This window comes from Macaca thibetana, chromosome 4 (genome assembly GCF_024542745.1).
Source record: "Macaca thibetana thibetana isolate TM-01 chromosome 4, ASM2454274v1, whole genome shotgun sequence".
Taxonomy (NCBI): domain Eukaryota; kingdom Metazoa; phylum Chordata; class Mammalia; order Primates; family Cercopithecidae; genus Macaca; species Macaca thibetana.
Window position 1 is genome coordinate 254,240 of NC_065581.1, and position 23,805 is coordinate 278,044.

Sequence of the window (23,805 nt, forward strand, 5' to 3'; positions counted from 1 at the left end):
CGCGGGTGCGTCCCAGGAGCGCACAGGTGGAGCCGCGGGCAGGGGCCTTCGCGGGGGCCGAGCTCGGAAGGCGGACGGCTGTGCCCGCCCAGGGGATGCGCCCGGGCCAGCCGCGAAGGTGCCTTCTTCCGGGGCCTCGACGACCCTGACGCGGCGCGCGCGCTTCGCAGCCTCAGAGACTCCGGGGCCTCAGGGGCACCGACACGGGTCGGCGGGGTCCCGGCGCGCTGCGCCTCGTGGCTGAAGGGCCGCTGTCCTCCCCGCAGCGCAGAGCAGAGCGGGCGGAGCACCCCGGGCGCGGGCGCGGACGGCACGCGGGGCATGAACCTGGAGGGCAGCGGCCGAGGCGCAGAGTTCGGCATGAGCGCGGTGAGCTGCGGCAACGGGAAGCTCCGCCAGTGGCTGATCGACCAGATCGACAGCGGCAAGTACCCCGGGCTGGTGTGGGAGAACGAGGAGAAGAGCATCTTCCGCATCCCCTGGAAGCACGCGGGCAAGCAGGACTACAACCGCGAGGAGGACGCCGCGCTCTTCAAGGTCTCCGGCTTCGGGAGCCGGCGGGGGCGCAGGGGAGGGTCCGGGGGTAGAGCCCGGGTCCGGCGCCCACTCCGCGGCGAGCCCAGGGCACCCCCGGGGCGGACCGGCGGGCAGCGGAAGCACCGGGTGGCACCGCCTGAGCCACGGGAGGAGGAGAGGAGGCCTGGGCTCCTGGGGGGACGGGAGCCGGCGCCAGGCCTGAGCGCGGGGAGCCTGCAGGGGAACCCCTGGAGGCTGGGCCTGGGGAAGGGCAGTCCAAGGCCCGAGGGTTTTGGTTGTTCGTCTGTGTGTTCCGGTGTCCACGCAAGCCTCCCACGCCTCCCCGGATTCCTGTCTGCCTCCTGCATCAGTGGGTCTCCGTCTCTCGCGGCGCGTTCGCGCCTGTGCTCGTCTCTCTCACCGCGTCTGTCTCTGTTTCTCTTTCGCTGCTTTTCTCTGAGTCTCTCTCTGCATGTGTTTCCTGAGGTCAGCCTCTCTTCTCTCTCCTGTTAGCTCTGCGGGAACTTCCACCTCTGTCTTTCTCTGTGTGTGTCTCTGTCTCTCTCTTTCCAAGTCTCTGGAGACCTCCCCCATCGCTCTAGAACTCAGGGCCTCCGTCTAGATCTGTCTCCCTTGCCCTTTGCGCACACACCTGTGTCCCTGTCAGGACTGGTTTCCCCTAAGGCAGTTTACCCAGAGAACCGTGCGTCTGGGCCCAGCCGCCACCTGCGGGCGGAGCAGGGGAAGGGGACTTCCTCCGGGAATTTGGTCTGAATTTGCCCTGAGCGCCTCAGCTGTGCGGCCTTCCAGATGTCTCCTGTGGGCGGCAGCTCACACCACAGCTGTCCTGAGTCCTAGGCAGGCACACCTCAGACACTGGGTGGGTAGAGCCCCCTCAAGGAGCCTCCGCATCTCACTCTGCCTTTTCTAAATACCCAGAAAATGTGTCTTCGGCTTGGCGGTGATAGGGTCCAAGATGGAAAATCATTTTCCTAGAGGATAGTTGGGGTCTTTCAGTTTACATTTTGAGCAACGGTGTAAATCTGAAGGACCTACGTACCATTCTTTCTTTTAGAAATACAATTTCAAGATTCCTTACAAAAGATCTGTCTTTTGGGTTTAGCATGGTGGCTCACACCTGTCATCCCAGCACTTTGGGAAGATGAGGTGGAAGGATGCCTGTGCAATACAGTGAGACCCTGTCTCTGCAGAAAATAATCATAAACATAAATTAGCCAGGTGTGGTGGTGAACACCTGTAGGCCCAGGGCCCAGCTACTCTAGAGGCTGAGATAGGAGAATCCCTAGAACTCAGGATGCCGCAGTGAGCTATCATCGTGCCACTGTACTTTAGCCTGGGTGACAGAGCAGGACTGTGTCTCCAAAAAGAAAACTAATAAACCAGACCTGTATTTTGACTTTGCATGCTCTTCATTCTTTCCCACCAGGCTTGGGCGCTATTTAAAGGAAAGTTCCGAGAAGGCATCGACAAGCCGGACCCTCCTACCTGGAAGACTCGTTTACGATGTGCTCTGAACAAGAGCAATGACTTTGAGGAACTGGTTGAGCGGAGCCAGCTGGACATCTCGGACCCGTACAAAGTGTACAGGATTGTTCCTGAGGGAGCCAAAAAAGGTAGGGGCTTTCCTGAATTTGGGTCACAGAACAGAGGCAGCCAGATCCTTGAGGCACCTTAACTTCATTCTGAGCATCACTTTCTAGCCTGCCTTCTGCCTCACAGTGAGGCTCAGCCTCCCTGCCTGGGTTATGTGGGTCACAAGCTGAAGTTCCTGTGATGTTTAGCATAGGGGAATTAATCACACTATATGCCTCAGCGTGTATGGGGGTGTGTGTGCATTGAATATGTGTTTTCCAGTTAGTCTTTCAAAAAAAAAAAAAAAAAGAAACCTGGATAACTTGTTAAAATTTACTTATCTAATAGTCTTTAGTGAGTAACTATTTTGCAGAAGAGGGGTAATGAGTGGAATATCTCATTACCATTCATGGTAATAAAACGGTCAACTTTTAAAGTGTAACATGGTCAACTGAGGTGCTTATTAAAAGTGAGATTCCTGGACCCTTCTTTTCAAGATTCTGACCAGTGTGTCTGGAAGAGAGCCCAGGAATCTGCATCTCGAACAGATCCTTCAGGTGACCTCGCTTGGGAAACATCTGGCTGGCGGGGTCCTTCATGTCACAAGGCACATTCGCATGCCATCGGTCCTGTATTTCTCTGCTTGTCCTGTACAACTCAGACCTTGCAGAAAAAAACCAGTTTAATAGCATGAACAAATAACTTCCCAAGGGAGTTGCTGAAAAATACCTTATTTGTCAACACCGTGTTATGCATTCTAAGAATTAAATGCTCAGGTATTTTTACAAGATTTGACATTTAGTTAGGTCAGTTCCTGTTTTTACTTTGTGCCATTTCCCTTTTCCCCAAACATGTAGGAGCCAAGCAGCTCACCCTGGAGGACCCGCAGATGTCCATGAGCCACCCCTACACCATGACAACGCCTTACCCCTCGCTCCCAGCCCAGGTATGGGGGAGGGCACAGGGCTCCCAGAGGGCGAGGCTGTGCGGGCCAGCTGCCCACGTGGCCAGAGAACCACAGCAGCCCAGACAGCAGAACTTGCCATTTGCTGTCGCTGGTCCAACCGCCCAGAGAAACCCCAGGTCACCGAACGAATGCCTGTCTTTCCACACGGCACTGCCATTGGTGTGGGTCTTAAGTAGGGGAGGCTTGGGCGTGTCTGCCTGCTGGAATGTGCTCCTCAGGTCTTCTGGGAAACAGCTCTTTTGTGGAAGTGGAAGATTTTGGAAGTAGTGCCTTATCATGTGAAACCACAGGGCAGCTGATCTCTTCAGGCTTTCTTGATGTGAATGACAGCCTTGTTTCATCCACTTTGGTGGGTAAAAGAAGGCAAATTCCCCTGTGGTACTTTTGGTGCCAGGTTTAGCCATATGACGAAGCTTTACATGAAACAGCACAAGTGTCTCCATTGTCCTTTATGATCCTCCGTGGTGTTTCCACCTAGTGTGATGAACGATTCCCTCCAGTCTTTTTGGATGATAAAATTCTTCGGCTGTCAGCCTAATAAGGGATTCCCTTAGGAGTCTGGAGGCTATAAGAGCACCCCCCTACCCACCGTCTCAATGCCAGCGCTTCTTATCTCAGCCTCTCCTGTGCTCCTTTAGCAGGTTCACAACTACGTGATGCCATCCCTTGACCGAAGCTGGAGGGACTATGTCCCAGATCAGCCGCACCCGGAAATCCCGTACCAATGTCCCGTAACGTTCGGACCCCGCGGCCACCACTGGCAAGGCCCAGCTTGTGAAAATGGTAAGGAGGTTACCAGGGAACTAACTGCTGATTTGGCCATGGGCCACGGTGAATCCTGGTCTGTCCTAGGCAGCACCAAAGCTCTTTCTCCTTCTTGGAGGCTGCGTGTGCAGCTCAGGGAAGAGGAGCGTTTTCTCAGTCCTGTGGGATGGTGGCATCCCACAGCCAAGGTTACTGTCAGGATCCATGCTAGGCACTGCCCTTCATGGGATCTTATTTAAACGCCACAGAGATCACCCCAGGAAGTGGAAAACAGTCCCGCACTTTTTATATATAGAAGAGATCGTGGAAGCTCGTAGATAATAAGTAGGGGTGCTGGGAGATTACTGAGCTGGTATGTTTCTCTCGAATAGTGGTGTGTTCATTGTTGCTATTGTTGGTATCAGAGGTGATGCTAAAAAAGGAATGGAAAAATACCACGGGCAAACACATAAAACGTCTCTACAGGTGCCTACCTACCACTGGGTCCCAGAGAGACTCCTGATTCTGGATTAGATGCGGTCCCCTGCCCTCAGGAGTTCCCCAGATATCAAAATAAGCTCTATCCGCAGAAGCACTCATTAGCTAGGTGCAGAGAGAATCTCACAATGCTGCAACTCAGGCTTTCAGGACTTTTTAGTTAGTTACTTAAATAGAAGTCCTGAGATGGGTCAACACATTGAACCCTTTGGATGTTTTAGGAATATTTGTTCCTTTGCAATTTGGCCTTTTTTCCCCCAGTCACGTTCAGGTTATCCTTGGCTGCAGGTAGTGAAGAGGTGTACCGCTATTTAATGTTTGTATGGAGTGGCACGTTCACAAAAAAGCCCAGAATTCAGTGGGATTGGCTTTTCAAGAGGGATTTGTAGCAAGGGCTGGTTTCCAATATGGTAGTGGAGGAATCGGCTGACATAAAACTAGTTCCTGAAATTCAGACTTGTGTTCAGTGCTCTGGCTCTGTGGAATTAGTGACCATGGGAAAGAGGCGATGCCTAGAATTGTGTAAAGTGATGGAATAGGTAGAGACCTGTCTTGAAGCATTGGTAACAGTAAATGAAGCGGCAGTAATATCAGGTGTTCTATGCCACATTCTTCCTCCATTCATGTTTCCTACAACATTGTCTTCAGGAACATGGTTCAGTCTTCTCCCAACCCACAAGAGACAAGCAAAATAAACATGGACTAAACAATTTGTTACTTTTTAAATTGCGCCCTTTGGCACAAACTCAAGTGGACCTGAACTCTCAGCTCTGTTGTGAACCCGCTTTGTGAACAAGGACAAATCACGTCATCTGTCTCTGAGCCTCAGCCTCCCTGTGGGTCAGTTACAGAGAGAGCGCTCCAAGATTCCTTTCAAAGCCACGCACTGGCTCGTTTCTCCCTCAGCTTTGGTTTTCCAGCTGGTCTCCGGCTCGTCTTTGCCTCACAAGAGTGTGCCCTGCTAGTCGCTGGTGCTGGGAGTGGGCGGGAAGGTGACTGGGCGCCAGCCCCTTCCTTCCCAGGCTTCACACACACACCCCAGGAAGCCCTGCAGTGCGTCGGACTCTCTGTCTAGACATCATCTGACTTTTATTTGCAAATGCAGGTTGCCAGGTGACAGGAACCTTTTATGCTTGTGCCCCACCTGAGTCCCAGGCTCCAGGAATCCCCACAGAGCCAAGCATAAGGTCTGCCGAAGCCTTGGCGCTCTCAGGTGAGTGCAGGGTTTGGTTCTGGAGGCACCGCAGGAGGCCGGCCTCTGCCGCCAGCTCTGTCATCTTTGGGCAGATTCAATGGGACTTTAGACACTTGCTTTGCTCCCCCTGGGGTCTGGAGTAGATGTGGACACATCCTGTGCATGAGGTGACCAGAGTGAACTAGGAGCACCATTGGAAAGACCCAGCATCACTGCTTGTGGTTCTGCTGACAGTTTCAGCCACTGGCTTGAATGGAGTCGTTCTGGCTTCGTCACTGGCACCTCTCCGAATTTCCAGGAATGTGCAAACACTCCAGTTTCCTTTACCAAGGGCCCCTCTCCAGCCAGCATTCTCCGTGCGGAAGTGTGGAAGGGCTCGTCATTTGGAGAGGCTGATCGTCCTTCCGGGTTGAGCCATAAATGAGTCCTCCTCCTCTGCTCCCTGGGGACATTAGTTCTGGTCCCTCGATGACATATGCCTAAAAGTAATACACATTTTGGTCTTTCATATCGCTTGCAAACAAATATGGATTCAACCTGATTTTTAAGTTTTATTAAAAAAAAAAAAAAGTCCTGCATCATAGAGATCTTACCTGTTGTAAAAAAGGCACCCTTAGACTTGCCAAGCATATGTGCTATATGTCTATTCATTTTTTAGATAATATTTTGGATTGTTTTTAAGGTTTGGAATTCTCATCATGCCCTTTGGCATCTTTAAAAATCAGTGATGAAAAATACTAACTGAATTCTGAAGGTTTCAGGGAGACGAGAGTTGTGGCACTACGGCTGCACACGGGGGCTGGAGTTTCACCTGCCCGCTCTTTCTAGTTCTGAATGAGGCTTGCACCTTTTTTTCTGAGATGCTCGTGAGTACCGAGGATGCCCTTTGGGAGGAGGTGCTTCTGAGCAGGAAGGCTTGTGTTTGTTTTTAGAAACTTTCAAACCCTTTTCTTGAACACCTAAGACTTGTGTGGGTGCCTGAAGAGTAGGAAATAAACAGCTATTTATATCTCTGCAACCTCGTGATTTCTGATGACATTAAATGAAATGAAACCTGCCCCGAGAATCACCTCGAATGGCCAACACCCACTCTCTTTGGGGCGCACTGTCTGACTCGTTCTCCATGTGTTGAAGCAGAGAATTGAGACAGTGATGTGGGTTAAGTCTCAAAACCTGCTATTGAGGAATAAGACAGTTTTGTGGGTTTCTTTTTTTTTTTTGGTATGCATAATACAGATTAATTATCAGCCATGAGCACATTTGTTAGAGAACTGTGATTCCCACTGATTGTGGGGTCCCATACAGTTCCCAGTGGCGACTGCCCCTGTCTGTGCCGCTCCCCTGCAGTCTGGCTGAGGAGCTTATGCAAACCTAGCTTGGTTCTTTCAGCTCATGGGCGATGTTTCAAAGAGGTTTCTGAAATCAGCCAAACGTTTGTAAATGGATTCATCTTGTTTAAAGTTTCAGAGAGTTTTAGGGTTCTTTTCAAACTTAAACACAAAGCCCAGTGGGAATTTCAGCAGACTTTACATGAACTTTTAGAGCATTTTTCTCATTAATTTCTTTCTTTTCACAAGAATTAATTTTGTGATAAAAACATCACATATCCAGTGTGGAAAACTAATTTAAATATCAGAAAAACAAGAATGGAAAATAAAAACGTCACATTCCACCACCCAGAAATCACCATTAAGGCCTTAGTACTTACCCTTTAATGTGTATATGTTTGTGTATGTTTATATATAAACTATGTAGACATAAATAAGCACCTAATTATATGTATAACTTACATATATGTATACACACACACACACACACACACACACTTGCTTTTACCTAAATGATGTCATATTATTATTTTGAGGACCTTTCAGGTTTGTGGACAGACTTGCTTCTTTCTGAAACGCCGTCATATTTTTTGCTAGTAGAAATTAAACTTAGGGTTCATTTCTTACCAAAGCAAAAACTGATTTGCTTAAAGATGAATTTTCATTCAGTGACACATGACTTAAATGTCATCACCACTATCATCATCATCGTTCACAATAAGACTTAGTAAGTTCTTAATGGTGATGATCTATAACCTGAATTCAACTTACTTTTCCAGAAAATTAATGAAAGACACACTCGTCCCTTAAAAAAAGAGTCTGTGGCCACATACATTTGAAATATGCTGGTTTAGACAAATTAAATGGGTTTTTTCCACGGGATTTCTCTAAGTGTTGATCTCGGGGGGAAGCAGGGCATGTGGCGTCTCCCAGGCCTCCTGCACGCCAGAACCTTTTGTTCCTCCACAGAGCCTGTGGGACAGTAGAGTTCCACCGCAGGTGCTTGGCTCTGTGGAGTCGCTGGCCTCAAGCTGGTGTCCTTGGCCCCCAGCACTGACCCCGGAGCTCTGTGTTTGCAGACTGCCGGCTGCACATCTGCCTGTACTACCGGGAAATCCTCGTGAAGGAGCTGACCACGTCCAGCCCCGAGGGCTGCCGGATCTCCCATGGACATACTTACGACGCCAGCAACCTGGACCAGGTCCTGTTCCCCTACCCAGAGGACAATGGCCAGAGGAAGAACATTGAGAAGCTGCTGGGCCACCTGGAGAGGGGCGTGGTCCTCTGGATGGCCCCCGACGGGCTCTACGCGAAAAGACTCTGCCAGAGCCGGATCTACTGGGACGGGCCCCTGGCGCTGTGCAGCGACCGGCCCAACAAGCTGGAGAGAGACCAGACCTGCAAGCTCTTTGACACGCAGCAGTTTTTGTCAGGTGAGGCACTTCATTCTGTTAGAACGGAGGTGGTGATGGCCCGCCTGCCACAGGGGTCGGAAACGACAGGGTCCCTCTCACCCCAGGCTGAGGTCTTCCTCCTGTTGACTCCGGCGCCCACCGGGCTTGGGGCTTGGCCCCAGTAGAGATCTTCTGTCTGGCTCCGTTGAGGGCAGAGAGTGCGGATCAGATGGTCCAGGTGGACGGTGGCTCTGGCTGTACTCTTGCAATTCTGGTTTTCAACAGTCACCTCTTAACACAGTTCTGTTTTATTGCACTGTGATCTCAACAAACACGTCTGCTGATGTGACGGCTCTTTTCAGATTCCCAGAAAAATCATAAAGGTTAGAAGCATATTGTTAACATTCTTGGTTGTGAGAGGGGTCACCCTCATGCAGATGCCGCCCCACGAGTGAGACGGAGGGTGGAGCTGGTTCTGCACAGGAGAAGTTACAGGAGGGTGGAGCTGGTTCTGCACAGGAGAAGTTACAGGAGGGTGTACTGGTTCTGCACAGGAGAAGTTACAGGAGGGTGCTATGAGTGGGCTCTGTGATACCAACGTTTCTAAGCATAGTTTTCAGAACCAGTGAGTTTTGTTTCTCTCCCTTGGATTTCATGACCATTCAGTGAAGCTCTGGCTGGCTTCTGTGAAGCCCCTGGCCCTGTCCCGCTGGGCTTCCTCCCAGGCTTCGTGTGGCCGTCCAGGTGGAGGGAGCCTCCCACGAGGGAGGGAGTTGCTCTACCTGCCACCCCACCGCCAACTCTTCCTCCGCCTTTTCCCAGCCCTGTTCCTTCCCAAGCCCCTTCAGAAACTCCTGTGTCTTTGGTTTTTCCTGTGCCTCCCCTTTTCTTGAATGTGCTTCTTCATTCCACTTATTTAAAATAAAAACAGGACCCACCTCTGCCCTGGCAGTGCGGACACGTGCTCTTGCTTTTGGGCGTAAGTGGCCCACATTTGTGTAAGCTCATCCAGATTTTCTTTTGGTGCCCAAAGCAAATGTGTCCCTAGATAACTAAGCTTCAGGCCGGGTGCGGGGGCCCACGCCTGTAATCCCGGCACTTTTGGGAGGCTGAGGCGGGCAGGTTATTTGAGGCCAGGAGTTCGAGACCAGTCTGGCCAACATGGCAAAACCCCGTCTCTACCAGAGATACAAAAATGAGCCGGGCGTGGTGGTGCGCGCCTGTCGTCCCAGCTACTCAGGAGGCTGAGGCCTGGGAGGCGGAGGTTGCAGTGAGCTGAGATGGCACCATTGTGTTCCAGTTCGCAGGACAGAGCAAGAGTCCATTCCGGCCCCCACCCCCACCGCCAAAAAAAAAAAAGATAACAAGATAACTAAGCTTCACACAGAGGCTGACAGTAGGAAGAGGGAGAACTGTGCAGGTTCCCGAGGTGAGGAAGTCACCTTGGGCTGGACACCTCTCATTCTAAGGGCAGCACCATCCCCAGTCCCCGGCCAGGGCGGTCCCATCCTTCTTGGGGTTGGGCGTGGAGTCCATGGGGAAACCAAGGAAATTGAAGGGCGACTGGGGAGACCCCCCATCAGCCTCTCCTGTGTCTGCCTTGGGGTCTGGAAGAGCTCACATGGGCCAGGAAGGCTAAGGCCCAGTGGGCCTGGATTTCTGAAGACTCTGGACCTTGGTGCCAGTGGTTTCGGAAGATGCCACAAGGTGAGGGCTTTCTAATGCAGGTGTCACAAGGAACGGGCACTGTCTTCTCCGAGTGCCTCTTGCCAGGCGTTTTTAGGGAGGTGGAGCCCCCATGGTGACTGAGCTGGAAGGTGCACTCTGAGTCACAGGTGCACTGCGTGAGAGAAGGCACAGGCGGGGGCGGACGCCTGTGAGTGTCCTGGGGCTGTGGACTTGCAAGCCTAGAACTTACTATTAATCTGTGCGCAAGAGCTGGTCTTGGTTTTCATTCCTTCCTCTGTGACCGAGGGCTGTGCTCTGTGCCCACTGCAGCCTCTCACCTCGACGTGTTCGCTGAGGTTCAAGGAGGTTGCTGTGAACGTAAAAACTGCGGCCGTGCCGACCAGCGTCTGCATAATTAAGGATTCCCACCAAACGCTCGCATGTTATCTAGGGTCGGAGGCAGGCTTTTTCAGAGAATTGTGCCACCTCGCCATTCTGACTAGCCTGTGTAGGTGTAGTCTCAGATCATGGCAGTGTGAATGTGTTTTACACATTCTGACTAAGTCATTTGGGTTTGATTTGAATTCTGGAAAAAAAAAAAAAAAGCAGGAAGTCAAGCAGTCCTGTAAGTTAGCTAGAAATTTCTGTTCAGTTGAAGAGAACAGTGGAGATCTCTGATATCTCCCTATTCAGGTCTGCACAGCACTAGGGACAGCCCCGGGGCACGGCCCGAGGGTGTGTGTCTGATAGGGACACATCTGTTCTGCAGAAGCTTTAGCAGCTCCTGTGTCAACTGGTTTCTTTTGCGGGCTTGACATTTTATTGTAGGTACAGGCAGAAGATTTGCCTTGTGTACGGGGAGGGGGCATGGGCTAAAGTCAGGGGATGGGCACTCGTCTTTCCAACAATGTTCCAGTCCGTTTCGTATCTTTTGGGTAGGTGTGGTGGCTTCAGGAGGTATTTGTGCGTATCCACAAGCCGGAGGCCGGGGGCTGCCCCACTCCCCTTCTCAGGTCAAGTTACTGTTCTGTCCCTGGAGATAAGCGTGAGTCTAGTCAGAGTCACACAGTTCAGGCACAGTGACAGCGGGACTCAGCTGCCGAGGGCTGGTGCTAGTCACCACGTTGATGTTACGTGTTTTCTCTGGTGCCTGAGTTACGTGGATATCCGCAGTAGCACAGACATTGGATTGTGTGGGCTCTGTAGGGACGGGATGAGGTTTTAAAATGATCCCAGGATGTCAAAACATTCTGATTTTTTAAAGGAAAACTTGTCCATGGCATAAATCAGTCTTTTGCCATTGCGTGACTATGTTTCTCATCCTTTATCTCCCAACTTCACTGCGGTCTACTACCTTTTGAATCTTTGTGGGTCCAGTGCTGCAAAGCAGTGTGCTTTAGCTGTCGACTAGTTCCTCTTGAAGCATCGAGGGAGACCGAGGGCCCTGGGGAAAAAGCGTACATGCTATTTTGTATCTGAGATGTTCACATCAAGAGCCCTAGTCAGGGAAGTAAAGAAGGCTCATTCCTCTTGCATGTTCAGAATCACAGTAAGCTCTTGCTTCCTGTTTAACCTGGTGTGTTTGGTGATGAGGGTTTCTGAAGATGGTCTTTTTCTTGTGGGCTTCCACAGAGTTGCAAGCGTTTGCTCACCACGGCCGCTCCCTGCCACGATTCCAGGTGACTCTGTGCTTCGGAGAGGAGTTTCCAGACCCTCAGAGGCAAAGGAAGCTCATCACAGCTCACGTGAGTCCTCAGTTACGCTCACACCATAGTGGCTTCCTGTTCTTTGTAAAGGGCAGAGTTTCATTTAGAAAAGTCCCAAATGAAAAGTAAATGTCAAATGACCTGGAAAAATAAGCGTAACCCTTAAACTAATGAGGGAGGAAGCATGGTCCAGCAAGCAGCACAGTCTGAGGACCCATGTGCTCCTCCCAGACCTGAGATCTGCTCGTCAAAGACCCAGGGAGGACAGCCTCAGTGGAGGGTGCCTCTCTCCCCATCTTTTTTATTTTTCAGGAAAGTTGTCATATTTCCATTTTACAGGGATTGAAAAAGATTGATGGTCAAAGCTGCCCTTTAAAATTCTCCCTGCTAAGATGGCTCTAAGAATGCTGTCTAGCTAGTGGGTCTTCATTCAGTGGAAAAGCTTTTCCCAGATGGGAAACTATCCATTCCCTGGAGGCATTTTGTGGGTCTGCATGTGTGTCCTGGCACCTCTTTTATTTCTGGAATTTTAGAAATTATTTAATTATTGGGCATATGATATTTGAAAGAGGCTGAATCTTTCAAGGAATGCAAGTAAATCAGACCCTCGTAATATTCTCTAGTGTGGTTCAAGATGGGTTCAACTGTGGCAAGTAATGCTAAAGGGTTAGGGTTAGGATTAGGGTTAGTTTTCTTTTTTATGAGAAAAGGTTTCTATAGATAACATGAAGCATTAATTTGCCACGGAAAACAGAATCTTGAACCCTTAAGACTTTTGAATTTGAAAACTTCACATTGCTATGTACTTGCAAGCGTCATTAATGGGCTTGCATGGTGAGCAATACCAGGTAAAACTTACACCCCTAACATCAAAATTCCCATCATATTGTAGCTCTGATGCTGTTTCTCATTGAGAACTGAAATGAAACATGGTTTAATCTTGAACATACAACCCCCCTTCTTGATTTTAAAAACAAAGACCAACCCACCAACCAATGTGTAATCCCATAGACTGAGGATTTCTCATGAGTTCTCTCCAGTGATTGACTTAACAATTGCTATGATTGTTGAAATCATAACTGATATGTTGTTAACAGCAGGAATTGCTAAATGACTAAATAAACTTGGCATAGATAAGCAGCATTTAAGAAGTTGATGATCGGCCAGGTGCGGTGGCTCACGCCTGTAATCCCAGCACTTTGGGAGGCCGACGTGGGCGGATCACGCGGTCAGGAATTTGAGACCAGCCTGACCAACATGGTGAAACCCCCCCTCTACTAAAAATACAAAAATTAGCCAGGTGTGGTGGTGCGCACCTGTAATCCCAGCTACTCAGGAGGCTGAAGCAAGAGAATCACTTGAACCCAGGAGTCAGAGGTTGCAGTGAGCCGAGATCGCACCACTGCACTCCAGCCTGGGCGACAGAGTGAGGCTCTGTCTCAAGAAAAAAAAAAAAAAAAGAAAACAAAAGAAATTGATGATCAGCTCAGCTATACATCAATCCAATTTTAAGGGTGACTTGGATGAAGTTGCCGTCCTCTAAGTCAGGGAAAGATGGATCCCCAGATGATCCCATCATCCTGAAGACGAGACTGTGTGATCCGTAAAATGAATAAACACACATGTACACCTATGAGTTCCACTTTTAAAAGTTATTAATTTAATTCATTTCAGGTACTCAGGAGTTTTGCTTAAGTCGCTATATATAAAATATAGACTTTAATATCGTGATTGATGGAGAGCATTCAGCTTGCCTTAGATGCTGTAAATTCAGGAAAAGCTGAACGTTAAGGTGTTTTTGTTTTTTGGTGAGCGTGATTCATGCTAATAACCAGACGGGATAAATTTGAGGCCAGTTAACTTCTCTTTTTCCACAAGAGTAGTTTTGTTGTTGTTTAACTTTACTTTTTATTTCTTTTACCTCTGGTTTAGAACGATACCGATTACCTAGAAATCAAATCATTCAGGATGAGCCCTTGTTTCTTTCAAACTGCAGTTGTGGAAAAACAAAATCATTGGCCTAAATTACCCTGCAGATTACCTCAGACTTCCTTTTCATTTAATCACTTTACTTGATTTGATTCAGTTTTAGTTAAATGTACATTTTAAGTGGCAGCTGATTTAAAAGTAACATCTTTAACCCAGAATTAAGTAGCTTTGGCTGTTTTTTTACATGTTGATCTATGGAAGGACTAACAAAAAAATTGCTTCTTTAGATGGCTCCATATATGAAATGTTTTGATGTGTTCTAGGATGTAACTTTGTCTCCTTAGAATCTGAGTGCTGTTTAATAGTGAGCCAGTTGCGGGATATCTCAGTAATGTCTTTTTAAAAATCTCTTATTAAAGGTAGAACCTCTGCTCGCCAGACAATTATATTATTTTGCTCAACAAAACAGTGGACATTTCCTGAGGGGCTACGATTTACCGGAACACATCAGCAATCCAGAAGATTACCACAGATCTATCCGCCATTCCTCCATTCAAGAATGAAAAATGTCAAGATGAGTGGTTTTCTTTTTCCTTTTTTTTTTTTCTATTTTTATTTTTTATTTTATTTTTTTGATACAGGGTCTTGCACTGTCTCCCAGGCCGGAGTGCAGTGACACGATCTCAGCTCACTGCGACCTCCGCCTCCCAGGTTCAAGAGACTCTTCTGCCTCAGCCTCCCTGGTAGCTGGGATTAAGGTGTGAGCCACTGCACCCACCCAACACAGATGATTTTCATTGTAAATATTTGACTTTAGTGAAAGCATCCAGTTGACTGCCCTCTTGCTGTTTTGAGGAACTCAGAAGTGAAGATTTCAGTGCAGTAGCTGAGGAGAATTGCCGCCAGACAACTGTGGAAAATCAGTGACATCTGATTGGCAGATGAGCTTATTCCGAAAGGAAGGTGGCTTTGCACTTCTTGCGCTCTGTAGACTGCCATCATTGATGATCACTGTGAAAACTGACCCCGTGATGTGTTTACATTTGCTGAAATGTGTTCTTTAATTTGGTGTAGACTAGGTCTTGCTGGAGGACTGAGAACACTTGCCTTTCAGTGTTGACACTGACTGGAGCGATGACTGCAGGCGAGTCTGTACCATTTCTCAGGGAAGTGAGGTGTAAACGGAAGAAGCCTCACACACAGAAGAAATGTATTAATGTATGTAGGAGCTGCAGTTCTTGTGGAGGACACTTGCGGAGTGAAGGAAATGGAATCTTTGACTGAAGTTGTGCCTGTAGCCTGGGGGAGGCCCCTTCCCCACCTGCCAGTGGTTTCCTGGTGTGGGCCCCTCTGCCCCGCCTTCCTTCCCACGGGCTTCTCTCCTTGGCCTTCCCTGGAAGTCAGTTAGTAAACTTACTAATTTCTTGTGCCAAAAAACAGGATAGTTCCTCTTGGATGGGACATTTTTGTCTGTCCTACCATCGAGTAATGTCTAAGTGACGGTTAAGTTTTCTTGTTTCTATGTCTTTTTGTCCCTCATTCTCTAGAAATGTTAAATTCTTCTCATAAAGAAGAAGTTAAGGAGCATTTATCTTACTACCTGAACTGTTGCCCTTCTGTCCAAGTACTAAGCTGTCTGTTCCCCTCCTCTGTGCCACTCTCGTCTGTCTGTTTGACTGTGCATTGATCAGCCACGGTGACACTAAAGGAGGAGGAGCCGGGACGCGCAGGCTGGCGAGCACTGCCAGGAGCGGCCGCTGGAAGCAGGATGGAGCTGGCTGCGGAGCTGCACACCCAGTGGGCTGTTTCTGCTTCTTTCATCTGTTCTGTGCTTCCTCAGGCCAATTATAGTTTGACAGGGTCTTAAAATTACTTGGCTTTTTACAAATGCATCTATTTATAGAATCCCAAAGACCTCCACTTGCTTAAGCCAACCTGAAAAAACGAAAACATTTTTGTGGTTTCGAGAAAGTACAGTGGTGTAGATGGGGGCGTCTCCCCCAGGGTGTTTCTCGTGCTGCAGGATATTTCCTATCACTCTCAGGGTCCGCAGACTGTGTAGCTCTCAGAAGTGCGGTCCTGCTTTTCTAATCCGTATTTTAAATGGATTCAACAAGCGCATAATAGGTGCCTGCTGGCCGGGCGCGGTGGCTCAAGCCTGTAATCCCAGCACTTTGGGAGGCCGAGACGGGCGGATCACAAGGTCAGGAGATCGAGACCATCCTGGCTAACACGGTGAAACCCCGTCTCTACTAAAAAATGCAAAAAAAACTAGCCGGGCGAGGTGGCGGGCGCCTGTAGTCCCAGCTACTCGGGAGGCTGAGGCAGGAGAATAGTGTAAACCCGGGAGGCGGAGCTTGCAGTGAGCTGAGATCCGGCCACTGCACTCCAGCCTGGGCGACAGAGCAAGACTCCGTCTCAAAAAAAAAAAAAATAAATAAAAAATAGGTGCCTGCTGTATCCATACATAACACAGTTCAGCCTTTATCAAGCTTAGTGAGCAGTGAGCACTGAAACATCATTTTTTAATGTTTAAAAAGTTTCTAATATTAAAGTCATATGTATTAACTACAGAAAAGACAAACAGTAGAGAATAGCAAAAAATAAAAAGCATCTCCTTTATTCCCAGCTCAAATTCTCGTCTCTCAAAGGGTCTATAAGCAGGGGTGTTCACTCTTACAACACATTCCACTTTTCTGTAAATATGCATAAACTTAAAAAGAAAACCTCATGGGGTCATCTTGCACACACTTTCATGCCGTGCTCTTCATAGCTAACAGTGAAGATGTACCTCGTTCTGCGCAGAGGCCTTGCTGTGGAGCTCCCCTGCCTTGTACCCAGTAGGGTTTGACATTTCATTAGCCATGCAACACGGATACGTATTGGGGGCACACTGTGTTTCGTGAACTGCAGTGATGTATGCATCTTATAGATGCAAAGTGTTTTGGGGTATATTATCCTAAGGGAAGGTAAAGATGATATTAAGAACCGCTGTTTCACGGGGCCCTTACCTGTGACCCTCTTCGCTGAAGAGGAAACCCCACACAGCACTTCAAAGAAGCTATCTTGGAAGTCAGTCTAAAGGGCATCTTGTCTTCTTAATTCTCCAAGCAGATGCCCCATTTCAGTTGCTTTGTGACTTCTTCTTCTTTGTGTTTTTAAATATTGTGCTGCTTTAACAGTGGAGCTGAATTTTCTGGAAAATCCTTGTTGGCTGGGGCCACTACCTCCTTTCTTATCGTCACATCTATGTGTTTGTTGACTTTTTAAAATTTTGAGTGGTCCAGGGTATGACCTAGGGAATAAACTAGCTGTGAAATACTCAGGGTTGGGAATCCTAGCACTTGTCTCAGGACTCTGAAAAGGAACAGCTTCCTCATTCCTTGTCTTGATAAAGTGGAATTGGCAAACTAGAATTCAGTTTGTACTCAGTGGACAACGCTGTTGAAGAGTTTGGGGACCTTGTCATGTTAAAGAGCATTGGGTCACATGGAAAAAATGTACGTGTCTCCCAGGTGCATTTCTTGGTTGATGTCTTGTTCGTGAGATTTTGTATATTTAGGAGAACCTCAAGCAGTCATTAATATCTCCTGGAACACTGTAGAGAACCAAGTGACCAACTCATTTACAACTGAAGCCTTGGAAGCCACTCTGTTAAAACCTTGGAAGCTCTCTCCGTCCTAAGTGAAAACAGGAGAGTTGGTCGCCCTGCGGAAAACCCAGCTAGACTATTGGGTATGAGCTAAAAAGAGACTGCGCCATGGTGAGAATACATGTAAAATCCTACCGTGGAATGAGCAGCCCTTACAGTGTCATTACCGCCAAGGGCAGGTGGGTGTTGGTGCTTGAAAACGATGGTCTTTGGGTGAGGGCATAACTGCAGCAAGCCCCAGGGTGGAGCGACTCTGGGCGTCTTGGGTGCTCGCGCCTCTTGGCTTTGCGGATGCTCCACCAGGAAGGCCACTGTGTGTGTGCGTGTCAGTTACTTTTCTAGTAACAATTCAGACCGGTGTAAACTTCCTTTCATTGCTGCCCAGTCACATGCCCCCACTCCCCCACCGGTGAAAGTTTTTCTGAAAGCTCTCGGATTGGTTAAGGTCTTTGTTTGTATTGCATATCTCCCCAAGTCTTCCGTGGCCATCTGCATCTGTCTGAATGGTGCAAGAAGGCTGCCAGACCTTACGCACCGATTTGCATGTTATGTTTTACCTGCCCCGTTTTTGAGACAGATCCTCAATGTCGGTGGATCTCCTTGAGATCCTTATAGCCTATTACATTAATGAAGTAACGGTGAGTTTTTCTTGTATTGATTTTCACAGCTTTAAGGAACATGCCTGAGAAATGTAGCTGAAGTAGAGGGGATGTGAGAGAAGGGCCAGGCCAGCAGGCCAACCCTCCTCCCGTGGAAATTCCCATGTTGTTTCAAACTCTGAGATAGATGGGACTTAACAGGCAGTGGGGTCTGCGTCCCCCTCTTCAGCACCCCCTGTGCCCCACTTTCTGCTGAATGAACTGCTGGCATGTGGGACCTCAGAGACCCCCAGCTGAAAGCTTGAATTTCGCGTACTGGCTCTGTGTGTTGCTGAGGTCTGTAGGAAGCAATGCATCACAAACTAAGGTGGTCAGTGCTATGCTGCCGTTGGTATACATTGTGAATTTTTATGTAAATTGCTCTGCAAAGCAAATTGATATGTTTGATAAATTTATGTTTTTAGATAAATAAAAACTTTAAAAAATTTGTTATGGAATGTGTGTGTGTTATTAAACACGCATCCTGATAGCTGTTAAAGCACTTTCTCCTGTGGTTACACTCCTTCGGAGAGGCAGCTGTATGTGTCCCTGAAATCAGACCTCCACGTGTTCACCTTGTAAAAGAGACAAACGCTGCCCCAGTGCCGGGCGGCTCCTCCCGCACAGAGCGTCTGTGAAGAGTAATCGTCCTGCTCTCCCGTTGGCCTCTGCCTCCTCTTCCTTTACCTGTACTTTAAAAGATTTAGGGCTTTCAAGGAAGTTGTTTTTAATGTTTTCTTTTGTTTATATTCGAAGCTCCTCTGATTTTGGTCATTGCTAAAAAGAAGGGATATAGGTTAACATTCGAAATGTGAAAAGCGAATGGAAAACTGTGGTAAAGAGAACAGGATTTAGATGGAACCCCTGGGGATCTGTACGTCTGCTGTTGACCTTAGCTCCAAACTCTTCTTCTCTCTGAGCAGCCAGGCAAGGGAGTCTCCTTTCTCAGCTTCATTGCTTCTACTGATTACATGGCTCAGCTCCTGTGCACCTGCTCTCTTCCAGTCCAGCAGATTACATGGCTCAGCTCCTGTGCACCTGCTCTCTTCCAGTCCAGCAGAAAAACCCAAAGAGCTGCTGGTGCTAAAATCCTTGCAGCTGAAGGTTACATGGAGCTGTCACAAAAGTTTGTAGTTTGGATCTAGAACCCCCCTAGAATAGGAGATTAGCATAATTTTGATTTTGCTAAATGGTAACTAAAGGAGAGGAAATATAATTTCTAAACCCTCGTACGTTCCGTTGAGACACCTTCCTGAAAACAGAAGTCAGATTAACAGAAAAATCAGCAGGTGGTGTATGCTGTCCTTATCATGTGGAAGAGATCGCAGTTCAAAAGTATCTCTCTCAAGGCAGCGGCGTAAGGGTCTTGCTTAAATGGTGTTTTAACAAAGATCAATAAGTCTTCGCATAGTGACAGCACAAGGGAGACAGCAGCACCAGAGTTTTAAAAGGGACAAAATGAGAGAAGGTAGAAAATCTGTTTCCAGATTCCACTGCTGCCTTCTCTGGCAAGTGCTGTTCCCAGGAAGGAAGGATTTACGTCCCGACCTCAGGAAAACAGGCTTCAGCAAAGCGCTTCCCTGCAAGTTCAGTGTTCCTAACTTAACAATTCTCTGTATTTTGGGGAGAAATATTTTGGTTTCCTTCAGTCCCCCCTTGAAACTTTACTTTCAGAAATTTCACGTGTTAAAAGCTAAGTTGGTAGTTTTGGAGAGACTTGGGTTAGAAGTTTTAAGATAAGAGATTTGGCAAAGCAGGAGAAGAACAGAGTTTGGAACAAGTAGAAAGCAACGCGTTTGGGTGCACTGATCCATCTCTTATTGTATCAGTCTTTCAGTCCTGAAAATAGGTCAGTTCCGTTAAATCATTGCATCCCATTTCAGAGGTGGTGTAAGCGGGTTTCCATCAGAGTTAGGTCTCCATATGGTGTAGGCAAACAGGTACTTTATCGGAGACATTTCTTTGGAAACAAAAAGAAAACAAAGGTCTATGTTTCAAGCAGTCTATAAGCTAGTTTCTGGAGAGCAACCAGCTGAGATTTCTAGATTTGGGTTCAAACAATTTAAGTTGGAGTGGACAGGTGGTGGCAATCTGACAGATTGTTCTGGATTACAGTTTGCATCAGACGTTCCAGTGAAGTTTTTGTGCGTAAATACATTGTGATGATTTCTCCAAAGTTTATGTCAAGTTATCCAGCTTTAGTTTGCAGGGCTTCGGGAAAGGCACGGTTTTAATTTTTAGTAATTATAAGTCAGAAAAGTGGGAGAAAGTTGGGAATGTTAGTCTGAAGAACCGTAGCAGGTATTAGAGGAAACTAAAAATTCGGGATTCAGTCCAGATAATTTTTAAAAACTCTGAAACAATGGACAGGGCTAGAATCTAATAACAGCTATAATATAGCTATTCTGAAACATAATTTTTCTCTTTACAATCACCTCCCTGTTTACCAAAGATAATCAAAGTAAGTCCAATTTACTTAAAAAATAAGTTTAGTGTCATTATATTTAACCTGATCATTTACCTAAGTACAGCAAGAACAGTGCTTTAACATATAAGCTCTTTTAAAGTTGGATTTGCTGGAACTTTTTGTAAAGAATTTTATTAGATTAGAACACTAAAACCCTCTCCAGGCCAGGAAACTGCCACAGACTTACCAACATATTTTATCTGAGATACCTGGCTAAAATCTTTTTCTTGAGGCCCCCAAAATGTTTTTGAGGTTCCTGGGCCTGTCAGAGAATGACATTATTTATTTACTGCAAGGCTAGAAATGCTGGAAGGGCACCACATAGTTCAAGAACAAAGTGCCAGGCCAGTTCTTTCAAGGTTTTTATTGGCTGCTTAAAGTTAATGCTCATTCCTTAAAGCAGTCTGGTCATATCTGAAAAACTGACATCCCAGTCCGAGCCTTGGTGATATAACCTGTGTTTCCAATCATTCCAATCCGAAGAGAGCAGATTCCTAGTGAACTTATGCAAATAACTATCTTGCCATAAAAATACAATTTCTCACATATAGTTTCTAAATCCTGGAGGGCTTGGGTAAAGGAAAAGATAAATGTTTCAATATTTGTGCACAAAGATATACTTTACAAAATTACTGTAAAGCCATAGACTAAGAGGGAAAAAAAAACGTTTTCTCAACTATGGAAAGAAAACATAAAAAGAATCAGCAATGTTTTAAACAAAAAATGTCGCAAAACATCATGTTAGTCCTTCCTTGGTTTAGTTTCGTGTAATTCTTGTTTTGCTTGATTTGGGGTTAGTAATTTTATGAGTCCAGTTTTTTTTTTTTTTCATTAGCATTCTGGGAATTTTTAGGGACTCCAGTAATATGGTGTCAAAGTTGTCAGGAACCTGTATTCAAGAGTACTTCTTGCAGTCCTTTCTATGAACCGTCTTGAAGACATAACACTTTAGGATCTGCAAACAGCTTTTAGAAAAAATTATCATAATAAAGCAATTAGTAGCAGATAACAAGACAAAATGGACATAGTTAAAGGCACAACTGACATGGAAATTTGGTTACTTTCTGTGGCCTACAACAATTTAACATAATACCCGTAATTATAACTGACAACATATACCAAAACAGATTTTTAGGAATCTCATACAATTTTGGCACACATATTAATAACATATCCATAGGGTATGGTCTGGATCTGAGTCCTCACCCAAATCTCATGTTGAAATGTAAACCCCAAGGCCAGAGGTGAGGCCTGGTAGGAGGTGACTGGCTCATGGGGTGGTCCCTCGTGAATGGTTTAGCACCATCCTCTCAGTACTGCTCTCATGTTGGTGAGTGAGTGTGCTCAAGATCCGGTTGTTTAAAAGTGTGAGGCACCTCCCCCACTTCCTCCTGCTCCTGCCCTATGAGATACGCCTGGTTCCCCTTCACCATCCACCATGAATGTGTTTACTGAGGCCTTCCCAGAAGCCAGGCAGATGCTGCTGTGCTTCCTGTACGGCTGGCAGAACTGTGAGCTAATTAAACCTCTTTTCTTTATAAATTACCCAGTCTCAACTATTTCTTTATGAAGTGCAAGAATGGAGTAACACAGAAAATTGGTACCAGTGGTGGGATATTGTGATAACAATAGCTGAACATGTGGAAGTGGCTTTGGAACTGGATAACAGATTGGAAGAGTGTGGAGGGCTCAGAAGAAGACAGGAAGATAAGGGAAAATTTGGAACTCCCGAAGGACTTGCTGAATGATTGTGACCAAAGTGCTGATAGCGATATAGACAATGAAGGCCAGGCTGAGGAGGTCTCAGACGGAAATGAGGAACTGGAGTAACGGTCACTTTTGTTACTCATGAGCAAAGAGCCTCTACTCTGAAGATCTGTGGAACTTTGAACTTGAGAGCAATGATTTAAGGTATTTGGCAGAAGAAATTTCTAAGCAGCAGTGTTTAAGAGGTGACCTGGCTGCTTCTAACAGCTTAGGCTTATATGTGTGAACAAAGAAATAACCTGAAACTGGAACTTATATTTAAAATGGAAGCAGAGCATAAAAGTTTGAAAAATTTGCAGCCTGGTCATGTGGTATATTTAAGAAAGGAAAATTTTGTTAGCACCTCTATCTGGGGTCTCAGGTTCTCATCTGACAAAGTACGCAAAGGCCTTACAACCCCATGTGTCCATAGACAGACGAATAAAGAAGACAATCTGTAAGAGAGGAAATCAAAAGCTGTTCATGCTGGTAGAAAGGATTACCAATGGGTACCACAAAAAGTCAAGACTCATATAAATAATTAAAACAAGCCATTTAAACTAATATGTATAAATGTTTCTCTCCCAAGCTAAGGTATTCACTAAGGAAATCAATTTGGTAGTGGGTCTAAAGAACTTTAACTCTGTGTCAAATCCAATCTCTGCTCGAATGCTGCTTAATTAATTTCCTGAATAACATTTCAAAAATGTAGTAAGATTAACATCTTCCATGGGCTGAGAAAGGCTTAGAGAATCAAGCTGAAGAGTGTTTTGTCAATCTTGCAATGACTTACGGGCAATTGAAACATGAACTTCTCTAAAAGAAATTTATTTTAAATATAGTCAGTCTAATTTATTTCAAAGTGATTTAAAGTGAACTTCTCTAAAAGAAATTTATTTTAAATATAACCAGTCTAATTTATTTCAAAGTGATTTAAACCAATAAGCAAAAATAAAAACACCAGAGTCACTATATCTAAGAGCTAATTTATACAAATAATTTTCTCCTATTAATTTGAATTTGGAAATGAAGGAAAAAAGAAAAAAACTCTTACCCTCGCCTCTCAACTGAGCACTACAAATAGAGATGTGAAGAGCTGACATTGGTAAGAAACCTTACCCTTTCCTGCTGGTTTCTGTCAGATCTCTCAGATCTCCATCCACTGGCCCTAGTGCGAGCAAAGTGTCCCTTTGTGGTTGTCAAATTGAAGGAAAGAAAATATGATTTATTTTCTCAATGCTCATATTTTCTTACCTGAGACACTTTCCTGGAAAAAAAGTCATATTAACAAGAGAAAAGCCAGAAGAGGTTTATTGATGAATATTGTACCCATCACACAGGAGAAGGCCTCAGTTCAAATGTATTTCTCTCTCAGGGCAGAGTAGATGAGGAATCTTTCTTAAGTAGCATTTTAACAAAAAACAGTAAATCTTAGCACAGAGACAAAGCAAAGGAGGGAGCAGTTCCAGTCTTTTGAAGACTGAGAAAATGTGGAAAGATAGTAAAACTTGTTCCCAGATTCTTCTGGGGCTTGCCGATGCCTTCTCTGGGCCGATTTCTAGTAAGGAAGGATTTATGTCCTGACATCAGGCAAACAGAGGTAGAGGCAGAGTGTTTCCTTGCACTTTCAGTATGTTTAACTTAATAATCCTCAATATTTTTGGAAGAAGTATTTTGGTTTCCTTCATAATGAAATAGAAATAATGGACAAATAAACTTATCATTCTTCTCGGGGCTCCATTTGCTCAACAAATATAGGTGGAC

General features: G+C 46.3%; 1 protein-coding gene and 1 long non-coding RNA gene across 4 annotated transcripts; both read left to right on the top strand.

The window, feature by feature from the left end:
* The first annotated feature begins 266 nt into the window (after positions 1-266).
* On the top strand, positions 267-18,277 carry IRF4 (interferon regulatory factor 4). Of its 3 annotated transcripts, none has more exons than XM_050789688.1 (8): positions 267-537; positions 1,964-2,150; positions 2,967-3,055; positions 3,718-3,859; positions 5,424-5,531; positions 7,921-8,274; positions 11,536-11,648; positions 13,958-18,277. In XM_050789688.1, exons 1-8 carry the CDS (start codon positions 322-324, stop codon positions 14,099-14,101), a joined length of 1,353 nt encoding a protein of 450 aa, XP_050645645.1. In that variant the 5' UTR covers positions 267-321; the 3' UTR covers positions 14,102-18,277. The 3 variants fall into 3 exon arrangements, with proteins under 3 accessions (XP_050645645.1, XP_050645644.1, XP_050645646.1); XM_050789687.1 differs by having other exon boundaries at positions 273-537; positions 3,715-3,859; XM_050789689.1 differs by lacking the exon at positions 5,424-5,531 and having other exon boundaries at positions 273-537; positions 3,715-3,859.
* LOC126953933 (uncharacterized) lies at positions 8,290-9,169 on the top strand. The gene is made up of 2 exons (XR_007725417.1): positions 8,290-8,707; positions 8,770-9,169. It is a non-coding gene; the product is annotated as an uncharacterized LOC126953933 (long non-coding RNA).
* Positions 18,278-23,805: the final 5,528 nt, after the last annotated feature.